The 16,066-nt window shown below is 36.8% G+C and overlaps 1 protein-coding gene across 11 annotated transcripts in view; it reads right to left on the reverse strand.

Moving 5' to 3' along the window:
* Positions 1-16,066, reverse strand: part of SENP7 (SUMO specific peptidase 7) — a 184,679-nt gene that overhangs the window by 101,344 nt on the left and 67,269 nt on the right. For all 11 annotated transcript variants that reach the window (XM_059874759.1, XM_005201227.5, XM_025001795.2 and 8 more), the window contains 1 exon segment: positions 5,974-6,071. In XM_059874759.1, coding sequence (XP_059730742.1) covers positions 5,974-6,071 — 98 coding nt within the window.

Genomic DNA, 16,066 nt, shown 5'->3' on the forward strand with positions numbered 1-16,066 from the left:
AAGGAAGCATAGCCTTGCTGACACCTTGACTCACATGAAATGTAAATAGATTAAGTAACCTAATCAAAGGTAGAGACTGTGAAAGCAGCTTATGATAAAATAAAAAACAAGATCTTCTATGTTCTGAATGTATGTGTGTATGTGTGCCAAGTCGCTTCAGTTGTGTCAAGCTCTGTGCAACCTTATGGACTGTAGCCCACCAGGCTCCTTTGTCCATGGGATTCTCCAGGCCAGAATACTGGAGTGGGTTGTCATGCCCTTCTCCAGGGGACTTTCCCGCCCCAGGGATCAAACCCGAGTCTCTTAACGTCTTCTGCATCGGCAGGCTGGTTCTTTACCAGTAGCTCCACCTAGGAAGCACTCTGAATGTATGTCCCCACTCAAAATTCATATTTTTAAATTCTAACCCCCAAAAGTGATGGTATTAGGAGGTGGGGACTTTGGGAGGAGCATGAGGATAAAGCCCTCATATATGGGATTAGTGCTCATAAAAAAAAAGTTCAAGAGAAGGCTCCTTCCACTCTTTGAGGACACAGCAAAAAGATGTCCATCCGTGAACCAGGAAGCCTTCATCAGATACTGAATCTGGAGGTACTATGATCCTGGGCTTCTCAGGCTCCAGAATCATGAGAAATAAATGTTTTTGTTTATAAGCCACCTACTCTTATAGTATTTTGTTACGGTAGTCGAAAAAGACTAAGATAAGATCCAACTGTATGCCTCGAATAGAGACACACTTTGGACTCAAAGAAATAAATAGGTTCAAAGTAACATGATGGAAAAAGTATACCATGCAAACAGCAACCTTATGACAGGTAGAGTGGCTATACCAGTATTAGACAAAATAAACTTTAAAGAAAAAAATAACATCAAGTGTGTGTAGAAACAATGAGGACTAATTCATTGACAAAAGGGTTAATTCATCAGTGGGATACACTGACTATAAACATGCGTGCGTGCTCAGTCACTCTAGTGGTGTCCGACTCTTTGCAACCCTAAGGACTGCAGCCCACCAGGCTTCTCTGTCCACAGGGATTCTCCAGGCCAGAAAACTGGAGTGGGTTGCCATGCCCTCCTCCAGGGGATGTTCCTCACCCAGGGATCAAACCTATGTCTCCTGTCTCCTGCATTTGCAAGTAGGTTCTTTACCACTAGTGCCACCTGGGAAGCCCGACTATAAAATACATATATAATAATAAGACGACAAACTCATTAAGCAAAAACTAACAGAAAGGAGAAATTAACAATTCAATAATAATAGCTCAACATTTAAAACCCCTGTCTTGATAGAACAATGGGACAAAAAAATTCACAGAGGCTTGAATAACACTATCAACCAACTCAATCTAAAAGGCATCTAGAGGCACTCTAATAAATAGAAACAAAATGCACATTCTTCTCAAACACATGGAACATTCTCCAAGAAAGACCATATGCCAGGCCACAAACAAACCTCAGTAGATTTACAGGAAGTGAAATCATATAAAACATTCTCAGATCACAATGGAATTCAATTAACAACAACAGAAAAGTCATCAGAATGTAATGTACAGCATTGTGACTATGGTTAATAATACTATAATGTATATTTGAAAGCTGCTAAAATATAAAACTTAAAACTTGTCATCACAAAAAAATTGTGACTGTCAGTGATAGACGTCAACTATACTTATTGTGGTGATCACCTCACAATATATACAAGTGTAGAATCATTATGTTGCATACCTGAAACTAATATAATGTTATATGTCAATTATATCAATAAAAGAATATCTTTGAAATTTAAAAATACATAGAAATTAAACAATACACACTTTCAAAGCAAGTGAATTAATCATACCAGAAACTAGAAAATACTTTTGCTTAAAAAAAGAAAATCACAAAACACCAAAATTTATGAGGTGCACCTAATAGAGTGCTCAGAATAAAATTTAAAACTAAACACCTATATTAGAAAAGAAGACAGATAGATCTCAAATCAATAACCTAACTATATATCTTAAGAAATTATAAAAAAAAGCACAAACTATGTCCAAATCAAGAAGAAAATAAGATTATAGTGGAAATAAATGAAATTAAATATAGAAAACCTGCAGAGAAAACTGATAAGACCAAAACTTGGTACTTCGAAAAGATCAAGAAAATCTACAATTATCCAGGTAGACTGAACCAAAAAACAAAAAACACTCAAATTATTAAAATCAGGAATGAAAGAACAGTCATCACCAGCAATATTGCAGAAATTTTAAACAGTGATAGAATACTATGAACAAATGTATGCCAACAAATTAGATAACTTAAAATACACAAATTCCTAGAAAAACAGAAGCTGCCAAAACTGACTCATTTTTAAAAAGTAGAAAATTTCAAAAGACTTATAACAAGCAAAAATCTGTATTTGTGTAATTTGAAAGCTTCACAGATACACACACATATGCATGCAAGCACATTCACCACCAATAACCAAATGGCTTCACTGATGAATTTTATCAAACACTTAAGAATTAATCACAATCCTTCAGAAACTCTTCTGGAAAACAAAGTAAGACAGAATACTTTTCAGCTCATCTTAAAGGCCATTATTAGTCTCACTCCAAGGCCAGACAGAGACAACATTAGAAAACAGCAGATTATTTTCCCTTCTGAATACATACATAGATATCCTCAATAAAAATCCTAGCAAACTGAAACCAGTAACAAATAAATGGGATCATAAATCAAGATAAAGTGGGATTTATCCCAGGAATAGAAAGTTGGTTTAAGATCTAAAAATCAACTTATGTAATATATTATATTAATAAAGGATACAAATTATATGATATAAATGCAGGAAAAACATTTGACAAAATCAACACACATTCATCACAAAAAGCCTCCAACAAATTAAGAACACAAAGGAACTTCCTCAACACAAAAAAGGGCATGTCTGAGTCTATTTAAGCTACAACAATACATCACAGACTCAGCAGCTTACAAATAGCAAACATTTATTTCTCACAGTTCTGGAGGCTGTGAAGTCCAAGATTAGGGTGCCAGTCAACACGGTCAGCTCTCGGGTGAAAGCCCTCCTCTGGGCTGTAGACTGCAGACTCCTCAAAGTGTCCTCATGTGGTAGAGGGCACCAGGAAACTCTGAGAAGTCTCTTTTATAAAAAGAGCACTAATCCCATTCATGAGGGCTCTACCCTCATATCTGAAGCACTCCCTCAAAGACCCCACCTCCAAATATCATCACATTGGGTATTAGGATATCAGTATACGGATTGCTGGAATATACAGACATTTAAACCATAGCAGGGAATCTATAAAAAACCTATAGCTAACATCATACTTAATGGTGAAATACTAAACGATTTCCCTCTGAGACTGGGAACAAAGCAAAAATTTCTACTCTCACCACTTCCATTCAGTTCAGTTGCTCAGTCGTGTCTGACTCTTCCATTATACGTTGTATATTCTAACTAGGACAGTCAGGCAAGGGGGAAAAAATTAAAGGCCTACAGCTGAAAAGGAAGAAGTAAAGTCAAATTTATCTGCAAGTGACATGATCTTGTATATATATCCCAAGCAATCTACTAAAAACTTCTAGAACTAATAAGACAAACAGGGTCACAGTATATAAATCTGGGCTAATATATATAAATCAATGGGATTTCTATACACTAGTAATGAAACATCTGAAAATAAATTTAAGAAAACATTTCCATTCATAAGAGCATCAAAAGAAGAAAATACTTGGGAATAAGTTCAACAATAAATGTCCAAGACACACTGAAAGTTATAAAATATTGTTGAAAGAAATTGAATAAGATCTAAATAGATGGAAAAATATATTCATGAACCACAAGACTTAATTTGTTAAGATGGCAATACTTTCCAAGTTGGTCTGCAGATTTTCAACATGTCCTCCATCAAAATTGTTGGCTGTTTTGCTAAAAATGACAACTTGATTGTAAAATTCAGCTCCTTAGCTCCTCCCCTGGTGGTCCAGTGGTTAAGAATCCATCTTGCGATGCAAAGGACATTGGTTTGATCCCTGGTCTGGGAAGATCCCACATGCCGAGGAGCAGCTAAGCCTAGGCATCACAACTTCTGAGCCAGGGCTCTAGAGCCCACAAGCTGCAACTATTGAGCCCATGTGTCTAGAGCCTGTGCTCTACAACAAGAGAAGCCACTGCGATGAGAAATCCATGCACAGCAATGAAGAGTAGTCCCACTTTCCACAACTAGAGATAGCCCAAAGACGCATCACAGCAACAAAGACCCATCACAGCCCCAAAATAAAATAAATAAATATTTAAAAAAAATAAAATTCAGCTAAAAATGCAAAAAGCCCAGAACAACCAAAACAATTTTGAAAAGGGACTTCACTGGCAATGGTTAAGTCTTCATACGTCCTCTGCAGGGAGCATAGGTTTGATCCCTGGTCAGGGAACCAAGATCCCACATGTCACGTGGTAAAGCCAAAAAAAGGTTTTTTTTAAAAATTGTTTTAAATCTTGAAACTACTATAAAGTTGGAAGACTCACATTTTCCGATTTCAAAACTTACCACAAAGTTACAATACAGTGTGCAGTACACAGTGGTACTGAGGTAAAAACAGACATATAGATCAATGGACTAGAATCTCAAATCCAGAAATAAACCCATATATTAACGTTAACTGATTTTCAACAAAGGTAGCCAAGAAAAACTGGTACCTCTTCAGCAACTATTGCTGGGAAAACTGCATATTCACAAACAAAGATATAAATTTGGATGCCTATCTCATGCCATACCTAAAATTAAATCAAAATCGATAAAAGACCTAAATCTAAGAGCTAGAACTATAAAAATTCTCAGAAGAAAACCCAAGAGTAAATCACCATGACCTCAGATTAAGCAACAGTTTCTTAGATATGACAACAAAAGCACAGAAACACAAGAAAAATAGATAAATGGGATTTCATCAAAGTGAAAAAAACTTTTGTGCTTCAAAGGACACCATCAATAAAGTGAAAAGCTGAGTGACAGAAAATACTTGCAAGCCATATATCTAATAAGGACTTGTCTCCAGAAGATGAAAAAAAAAAAAACACCTCTTAAACTCAACAATAAAAAGATAACACAATTTTTAAACAGGAAAAGGATCTAAACAAACATTTCTCCACAGATATACAAATGACCAACAGGCACGTAAAAAGACACTCGATGTCATTAGGAAACATTTATTAAGACCACAATGAAACATCATTTCATACCCACTAGGACAACTATAGAAAAAAAGGAAGGAAGGAAGGGAAGGAGCGAGGGAAAGCAAATATTGGTAAGGACAGAGAGTCCCTGATACATTTATTTACTGAGGGCAGTTCACTTGAAAGGTGAGAATTCAGACTAAATAGCTTACAAAGAGCTCTGATATAAGTTCAAGAATTCCAATTAGTCATCTAACTTGTGCCAACTCCCAATAATTTTAATTTTTACTTTGTTACCATCATTTTTTATTCATTTACTGTTCTTAAAAAATATACTCTTTTGCAAAATAACAACTTTTTAAGCATTTACTGTTATCTAATACTAAAAATTTAGCTCTGAATTCCTTCTAGTAAAAATTGTAATTTGAATCCCACAGCTATCTAATTTCAGCATATCCATTACTCATTAATACTATGACTATAGGACTGCAGTTGCTAACTGGAGCAGTTTTTTTCACTACAGACCACAAATGATGAACCCAGCATTTTAAGGAGTTTATATATAACCCTTGCTTTATTAGATAAATCTTGCCAGATGTTCCAAACACACAAACAAGGAGTTAAGATGACAGAATCACAGAAAGTCAGAGCTTAGATGCAACCATAAAGGCCACTGAAGTCAATCACTGTATTTTAGAAGTTGTGGTAACTGAGACCCAAAAAGGTTAAATGAATCATTCATGGTCACACTCTACATAGCTTAAAGACCATCCTGTGTCACACACATACATGTATCTTACCTTTCTGGTGATATCTTAGAAGTGACAGGATGACCACGTACACCTTTTTTACTTTTATGGTCTAGAGAGAGGACCTTATTTCTTAGGCTCCTTTTCCACTAAGGAAAAAAAAAATGGAATTTGTAATTCAATAATAGAGAACACAACAATTATAAGGCACTTAAATTTTCTTTTTATTTAGAAATTAAAGATAAACAGCCAAACTCATAAAGGTTCACAGAGGGGTAAAAATGCAATCTACAAAAAAACCTGGCATCTTTTGCTGGTGGAGAAACAAAAGCCCACTAAATAATAGAAGAAAGACATTTAAAAATATAAAGGTAACTTTAGTCAGGAAATTGACATTTTAAAATTCAAAAGCTTACATAACCAAAAGATGGTAAATGTGTTTAAGGAAATATAAAAATAATTACATGTCAAATTAAATAGAATCTGCAACTCTGAAGTAACTGCATTTATAAACAACTAGAAGGGATTACACGGAGAAGGCAATGGCACCCCACTCCAGTACTCTTGCCTGGAAAATCCCATGGATGGAAGAGTCTGGTAGGCTGCAGTCCATGGGGTCGCTAAGAGTCGGACACGACTGAGCGACTTCACTTTCACTTTTCACTTTCATGCATTGGAGAAGGAAATGGCAGTGTTCTTGCCTGGAGAATCCCAGGGATGGGGGAGCCTGTTGGGCTGCCGTCTATGGGGTTGCACAGAGTCAGACATGACTGAAGTGACTTAGCAGCAGCAGAAGGGATTACAACTAATTCCCTATGAACTGTTACATGGAGAAACTTTATGAAAGAGTCAGATATCTTATTAACACTGCTTAAATTTAATCTAACTAGAAACAACAGTTAAAACTGATTTAGTTAATATGCAACAGTGTGAGTCTAGACAAAAAATTATTTATCTTCTCTTTACATTAGTTTCCTTATGTGGTAAGAGTTGTGTGTGTGTGCTCAGTCACGTCCAACTATTTGCAACTCCACGGACTATAGCCCACCAGGCTCATCTGTCCATGGGATTTCCCAGGCAAGAATACTAGAGTAGGTTGCCATTTCTTCCCAGGGGATTTTCGCAACCCAAGGATGGAAACTGCATCTCTTGCGTCTCCTGCATTGGTAGGCAGATTCTTATACACACACACACACATACACACACACACAATGGAACATTACTTGGCCATAAAAAATGAAATAATAACATCTGCAGCAACATGGATGCACCCAGTGATTATCGTACTAGGTGAAATAAGGCAGAAAGAGAAAGACAAATACTTTGTGATATCACTTACATGTGAAATCTAAAATATGACACAAATGAACTTATTTATGGAACAGAAACAGACTCAGGGACATGGAAAACACTTATGGTTACTAAAGGAGAAAGGGGGTAGAGGAGGGAAAAAGCAGGAGTTTGGGATCAGCAGTACAAACTACTACATATAAAATAAACAACAAAGTCCTACTGTATAGCACAGGGAATATACTCATATCCTGTAACAAGCCATAATGGAAAAGAATATCAAAAAGAATACGTATACATCTGTACAACTGAATCACTTTGCTGTCCACTTGAAACTAACACAACAATGTAAATCAACTACAATTCAATTTTTAAAAATACTGTCTTCCTCAAAGAGGTATCTATATATCCATGTTCAAAGCAGCACTGTTCACCACAGCCACAAGGTGGAAAAACTCAAGTGTCCCATCAATAATAATATCAATAATAACAAAATGTGGCATATACGTAAGTAAGGAAATATTACTTACCCTTAAAAAAAAATGAAATTCTGATATACATTACAACATGGATGAACTCTGTGAGATAATAAAAAATACTCATATTGGTCTCTGCCCACAGTTCCTGACACAGAACTCCTAAAATCCTTATAATTTTCTTGGTAATAAGAGCATCTTTTGCTATAATATTGGTTTTAACCCCAATTCTTGTCACAAGGCTTCTAAAACCCTGGTTAATTTCCTAGGTGACAGGAGTGTCTTTTGTACTAATGAAGTGACTCTAGGTGAGCTTCTGGATAAGGGCTAGTCACCAGAAAGACCAAGTCAGTATTATGAGCTTAGAATTCTCATCTTTGCCTCCCATTCCCTGGAGATGGGAGAGAAGCTGGAAACAGAGTTAATTATCGGTCATGCCTATGTGAGGAAGTCTCCATTACAATCCCAACAGTATGAGGTTTGAAGAGCTTTCAGGCTGGTGAAACCCATCCACATACCAGGAAGGCGACAATCCCGCCTCCACAGAGAAGAAACTCCTGCAACTCGGGACCCACCAGACCTTGCCCTATGCATCTCTTCATTTGGCTGCTCATCTATATTCTTTATCATGTCCTTTAATAAGCTGGAATATGTACACATGTGTTTCCTTGAGTTCTGTAAACTGTTCTAGCATAAATTAATCCAACCTGAGGAGGAAGTCATGGGAACCTCAGATGTATATCCAGCTGGTCAGAAGCACAGATGACAACCTGGACTTGTGACTGGCATCTGAAGTGGAGTGGAAGCAGTGTTGAGACTGAGCCCATAACCTGTGGGATCTAAAACTATCTCCAGGTAGTGTCAGAATTGAGATAAACTGCAGGACTCCCAGCTCATGTCCCAGAGGACTGTTTGGTGGGGGAAAACCCACACACACGTGGTGGGAGAAGTGTTGTGAAAATGGTAGTAATCTGAGAATAAAGGAGAAACACAGGAGGAAGAGGGCTTTTCCCAAAGCGATGACATTAGGCTAAGTGAAATAAGCCAGTAACAAAAAGACAAATACTCTATGATTCTAGTTATACGAAGTATCTAGAGTACATAAAGATAGAAAATAGCTTGTACACAGAAATAGAAAACAGACTACATCAAACTAAAAAAATGTCTGCACAGGAAAGAAAACCATCAACAACATGAAAAAGTAACCTATAGAACTGGAAAAATTATCTGTGAAACACATATCTGATAAGAGGTTAATATCTAAAATATACAAAGAACTCATACAATTCTATAGCAAAAACATATAATTTTACAATGAGCAGAGGATTTGAACAGACATTTTCCCAAAAGAGACACACATATGGCCAACAGGTATGTGAAAAGGTGCTTAATATCACTAAACATCAAGGAAATGCAAATCAAAACCACAGTGAGCCATCACCTCACACCTGGTAGAATGGCTCTTATCAAAAAGACAAGACATAAAGAGTTGGCAAGGATAAGCAGAAAAGGAAACTCTTGTGTACTGCTGGTAGGAATGTAAATTGGCAGAGACACTATGGAAAACAGTACAGAGGTTCCTCAAAAAAAATTATAAAAATCACCATATGATCTAGCAATTCCACTTCAACTTCTGAGTATTTATCCTTAGGAAACAAATCACTAACTGAAAAAATTATCAACAACCCTTGTTCACTGCATTAATTATTTACAATAGCCAAGAGGTGTAAACAATCTAAGTGTCCATCAGTGGATGAATGGATAAACAAAACATGTTATATACATAAACACACAGACACATGGAATATTATTCAACCATAAAAAAGAAGGAAATCTTGCCATTTGCAATAGCATGGGTGCACTTTCAGGGCATTATATTAAGTGAAATAAGTCAGAGAAAAAATACCGTATGATCTCACTTAGATGCAGAATTTTTTTTTAACTCATCAGTACAGAGAACAGATTTGTGGTTGCCAGATGCAGAGGTTGACAGTTGGGGAAAATGGGTGAAGATGGTCAAAAAGTACAAATTTCCAGTTATAAGTAAGTCCTGGGGATATAATGTACAGCATGTTGACTTAGTGAACAAAGCTGTACTGTATATTTGAAAGTTGCTAAAAGAGTTATGAGATGGTTGGATGGCATCACCAACTCAATGGACATGAGTTTGAGGAAGCTCTGGGAATTGGTGATGGACAGGGAAGCCTGGTGTGCTGCAGTCCATGGGTATAGCAAAGAGTTGGACAAGACTGAGTGACTGAACTGAATTGAACTGAACAGAGTAGATCTTAAAAGTATCATCATGGGGAAAAAAAAATTGTAACTATTAATATGTATGGTGATGAATGTTAACTAAATTTACTGTGGCAATAATTTTGCAATTTAAATATGTATCAATCATTACAGCTTTCAGCGACAGTGAAGCTGGGGAGATTCCAGCCAGGAAAAGAATGTCAGATCTCATGGTCCTCCTAGGTTGTTTTTTTTTTTCAGCTGCACTAGGTCTTCATTACTGCATGCAGGCTTTCTCTACTTGCAGAGAGTGGGGGGCCACTCTCTAGCTGCAGTACATGGGCTTTTCATTGTGGTGGATCCTCTTGTGGAGCTTGGGTTTTAGGTGAGTGGCCTTCAGTAGCTGCTGCACATGAGCTTAGTGATTGTGGCGCATGGGCTTCGCTGCCCTGAGCCATGCGGGATCTTCCTGGACCAAGGATCAAACTGGTGTTCCCTGCATTGCAAGCCGGATTCTTAACCACAAGACCAACAGGGAAGCCCCTTCCTAGATTTTTGACGCTCTCCTGAAGCCCTTGGATAGAATGGCTTGATCCCAAAAACAAATAAATCACAAGTTGTGGTACATACATACAATGAAATATTACTCAGCTATAAAAAGGAACAAAATTTGAGTCAGTTGAACTGAGATAAATGAACCTAGAGCCTGTTATACAGAATGAAATAAGTCAGCAAAACAAGTACATATATTAACATATGTAAGGAATAGAGAAAAATGGTACTGATGAACCTACCTGCAAGGCAGGAATAGAGATGCAGACATAGAAAACGGACTTCCAGACACAAAGGAGTGAGGAGAGGGTGGTCGAACTGAGAGAGTACATTGAAAGGTATACGTTACCATATGTAAAACAGAAAGCTGGTGGGAAGAAGCTGCATAACACAGAATGCTCAACCCAGTACTCTATAACAACCAAGAGGGGTAGAATGGGCTTGGGGGTAGGAGGGAGGTTCAAGAGGGGAGGGACATACATACTTATGGCTGATCCATGATGTTGTATGGCAGAAACCAATACAATGTTGTAAAGCAATTATCCTCCAATTAAAAATAAACTAAGAAAAAAGAAATGTAGTTAAATTCACCAGCTGTGAAAGCCATACAGCAAACTTTTCTTCAAGATTTTTTCTTAAAATAAAGTATGTATATGAAAAAAATTTTTTTTAATTTTAATTAAAATTGAAAAGTATTTTTAAATAGATAAATATTATATGTGTGGATACTTGATCAGTCATGTCTGACTTTTTGTGACTCTATGACTGTAGACTACCAGACCCCTCTGTCCCTGGAATTCCCTAGATAAGAATATTGGGGTGGGTTGCTATTTCCTTCCCAAATTATGTTATATACCTAAAACTAACACAATGTTACATGGTAATTATATCTCAATATCAAAAAATATATCATATTTGGCTCACCAAATGTACCACATTAATGCAAGATGTTAATGATAAGGAAACTATGTGTGAGGGTAGGGGAGAGTAGTGTAAGTACACAAGTACTGTTTGTACTATCCCTTCAATTTTTTGGTAAACCTAAGACTACTCTAAAAAATAAACTCTGTTAATTAAAAAAAATTAAGTAAACTGACAGTAGCAAGTGCTGGTACCAGAAGTTGCCACACATTACTGGTGGAAATGTAAAATGGTATTCTGGAAATCAGTTTGGCAGTTAGGTATATACTTACCACATGACTCAGGAATCCCACTTCAAGGTATTTATCCTAGAGAGATTAAAACTTCTGCTCACAAAAAACCTGTGTTCTTAATTGCCAAAAACTGGAAACAACCCTTATGTCCTTCAATGGTTCATTTGGGAATGGATAAACAAAATCACTGCAGATGGTGACTGCAGCCATGAAATTAAAAGACGCTTATTCCTTGGAAGGAAAGTTATGACCAACCTAGACACCATATTCGGAGAAGGCAATGGCAACCACTCCAGTACTCTTGCCTGGAAAATCCCATGGGTGGAGGAGCCTGGTAGGCTGCAGTCCATGGGGTCACTGAGGGTCGGACACGACTGAGCGACTTCACGTGCACTTTTCACTTTCATGCATTGGAGAAGGAAATGGCAAGCCACTCCAGTGTTCTTGCCTGGAGAATCCCAGGGACAGGGGAGCCTGGTGGGCTGCCGTTTATGGGGTCGCATAGAGTCAGACATGACTGAAGCGACTTAGCAGCAACAGCAGCAGCAGACAGCATATTAAAAAGCAGAGACATTACTTTGCCAACAAAAGTCTGTCTAGTCAAGGCTATGGTTTTTCCAGTGGTCATGTATGGATGTGAGAGTTGGACTGTGAAGAAAGTTGAGCGCCGAAGAATTGATGCTTTTGAACTGTGGTGGTGAAGACTCTTGAGAATCCCTTGGACTGCAAGGAGATACAGCCAGTCCATTGTAAAGGAGATCAGTCCTGGGTGTTCATTGTAAGGACTGATGCTAAAGCTGAAACTCCAATACTCTGGCCACCTCATGCAAAGAGTTGACTCACTGGAAAAGACCCTGATGCTGGGAGGGATTGGGGGCAGGGGGAGAAGGGGACGACAGAGGATGAGATGGCTGGATGGCATCACCGACTCAATGGACATGAGTTTGAGTGAACTCTGGGAGTTGGTGATAGACAGGGAGGCCTGGCGTGCTGCAATTCATGGGGTTGCAAAGAGTCGGACATGAACTGAACTGAACTGAACTGAACTGAAACAAGCTATTGATATAGTTTGTTATTCATCAACAACAAGGATGAATCTCACTGGCACTAAACTGAGTGAAAAAAACACTCTCAAAACATTAAAACATTACATGCTCCATGATTACACTCATGTGACACTCTGGAAAATGTAGAAGTACAAGGAGAGAAAACAATGTTAGCATAGATTATGGATGAGGATAAGAAGAATCTACAAAGAGGATAGCACCAGGGAATTTTTTGGAGTGATGGAACCATACAGTATCTTCACTGTGATGACAGTCCTATGCGTCCATAAAGATCCTGTGGCTCATAGAACTTTACATCATGAAAAAACTGATAAATAAATACAAACACACATACACTTTTATTACATTGGTGGTTGCAAAAATGTATACATTTGTCAAAATTCAGAGATCACTTAAAATGGATTAATTTAATTATATATAAATTCACTGTCAAATATATTTGAGAATAAATATAAAATATATATTTAAAGGGGCAAAATATTTGGACACATAACAAAAAAGAAGATACACAACAGCTTATCAACATATGAAAATATTTTCACTACTATATATAAATTAGATAATTAATGAGAAACAACTGTAGACCACAGAGAACTCTACTCAGTGTTCCATGGTGACCTAAATGGGAAGGAAATCCAAAAAACAGGAGATGTATGTATAAATACGGGCTTCCCTGCTGACTCAGTGGTAAAGAATCTGCCTCCCAATGCAGGAGATTCGAGTTCAATCCCTGGGTCAGGAAGATCCCCTGGAGAAAGAAATGGCCACCCCCTCCAGTATTCTGCCTGGGAAATCCCAGGGACAGAGGAGCCTAGTGGGCTATATATACAGTTCATGGAGTTGCAAAAAAGTAGGACGTGACTTAGCACCTGTTCAAGTCACATAAAAAAAAAAATGACTTAGCGACTGAACAACAAATGTACACATAGAGCTGATTCACTTTTCTGTACAGGAGAAACTAACACAACATTGTAAAGCAAGTACACTCTAATAAAAAAAAATATGAAAATATTTTACCACCATTGTTCATCAGGGCAAAACAAATTAAAAGTCCCAAAGTTCACCAACAGAAGAATTAGATAAATGAATTGCATTATACTCATATAATAGAATATTGCTCAGCAATAAAAAGGAACAAACTACTAATAGGTAAAAAACAAAAATGAGCTTCAACAACATTTTACTAAGCAAAAGAAGGCAACACAAAAGAGTATACACTGAAAAAAATAGGCAAAAGTATCTTACAAATATAGAAATTAAAAAATTGGTTGTCCAGAACAGGGTGGGAATAGAGACAACAGGCAAAGAAAAGATACAAGGGTAAGGGCAAAGTGAACTTTCAAGGCTCATGACAATGCTCTATTTCACTGAGATATTGGCTGCATATGTTACATTAGTCAAAGCTCATCCAATTATATACCTAAGATCTGTTTTATATATCTCAGTAAAAAAAAACCACACAATTAAACAAGTTAAAATTCTGCTAAAGATTATGGAAACTGGCATTTATCCCTTTTTCTTTCATTGAAAGCTACGGTGATGTGTGGGAGAAAACATGAAGCAAGATTTTGGTACCACCTCAAAGTCTACAAACTATGAAGCACATTTAACAAATACTGTTACATCTAAAGCAACAAGGGACCAAGGTAGTGCTGACACATTTGCCACTTCAAATCTCAAATAGGATGTAGATTTCCCAGAAGTTAAGTATCACTATCCTAAAGAAGACATCCAACTAGTGTAGGAAACTAGTCATAAGAAAAGAAAATTTGTCTCTGAGGAGGCTGAGGAGGTCCTGTTTCACTTAGTGGGTCAGAGAGAACAAGAGAAAATACGTTGTTACTTCTAAGGAAAAGAAACCTGCTGAAACAAAGAGGAGTTAAGGAAGAGAAGAGAGCAGATTGTATAACATAGAGACCTAATATCTAAAGAGCTCTCTGGTGATCCATGTCTGCCTCTTGAAGGCCAAAAACTAAAGACAGATTATATGACCCAAGGGTAGAGGAAGACACGCATTTAGTAAGACACTTCTTAGGAAAACAAATTCAAATCATATCCATTTACTTAGACTGTGTGTATTTAAAATGATATATTTTTACTCCATCCAGTATTCCAAAGCATAAAATAAAATATGCAAATATAGATAAAATATTCCTAAAATAATGTATTTTTTTCTTCTGTTAGCAACAATTTCACTACATGATAACATTCAGTACTAACTAGTAAATTGGTAGAAATATGGGATCTCTCATGGTGGCAATACATATTGGTACAAATTTTCTAAGATAATTTTTCAGTATTTATAAAAATTTAATATACAAACTTCCTTACACCTAGTAATCCCACTCAAAAATGGTTCCCTGCTTATGAAAAATAAAGGTTGCTGCAATACTATTTCTATTAGTAAAACTCTAGAAACAACCAAACTGTCTAATATCAGTGCACTAAGTGACTAAATTATCGGATATAGTATATTTGGGGAGTATTGTAAAGCCAATAAAAAATAAGTAAAAGAGGTACATCTAAATGTGTTAAAATAGAAAAAAATATTAAAATATTACTAACTAAAAATGGCAGAACACAGAACAAAATGTATTTCATGATCCCTCTTCAGCAATGATCAAAAAATATACAGTCATACATGGGCAGCATGCTTTTTTCTTCTTGAAAGGAATGGAAAAAAAAAAAAAACTGTCAGTAGTGACTGCATTCAGGAAATAGTCCCATTTATTATTTTCCTTGTCTATACCCTGTATAAAAAACAAATGTTATTATTTAATAACTAAATTTTTAAATAACATTAGGGAATTTCTTGGTGGTCCAGTGGCTAGAAAACTGTACTTTTCAATGGGTTCAACTCCTGGTCAGGGAACCAAGATCCCACAAGCCATGAAGCACAGTCAAAATAAACAAAAAAATAAATAAATAATGTTAAAGCAACTAATACTAACAGCTAATCTTTCCTCTGAGAACAAGTTTTAATAAATGGTTAATTTTTCCTGTCTATAACATAAAAATACATATATTCAAGGTGACTTAAAGTCTGTTATCCTAAAATACTACCATTATGAGCTGAACTGTCCCCTTCAAAATTCGCATGTTGACGTCCTAACCTTTAACATGTATGTACGTGAAGATAGGGCCTTTACACAGGGAGTTTATGTTTAAATGGGGTCAAAAGGGTGGGAACATAATTTATAAGACTAGTGTCCTTATAGGAAGAGGAAGAAACTCCAGGGATGTGTGTGCACAGAAAAGAGGCCATATGAGAACACAGCAAGAAGGTGGCCATCTGTAAGCCAAGGAAAGAGGCCTTAGAGAAAACAACCCTGCCCGCACCTTGTCCTTGGACTTCCAGCCTCCAGATCCTGAG

Source organism: Bos taurus, chromosome 1 (genome assembly GCF_002263795.3).
Source record: "Bos taurus isolate L1 Dominette 01449 registration number 42190680 breed Hereford chromosome 1, ARS-UCD2.0, whole genome shotgun sequence".
In the NCBI taxonomy this organism is placed as follows: Eukaryota; Metazoa; Chordata; class Mammalia; order Artiodactyla; family Bovidae; genus Bos; species Bos taurus.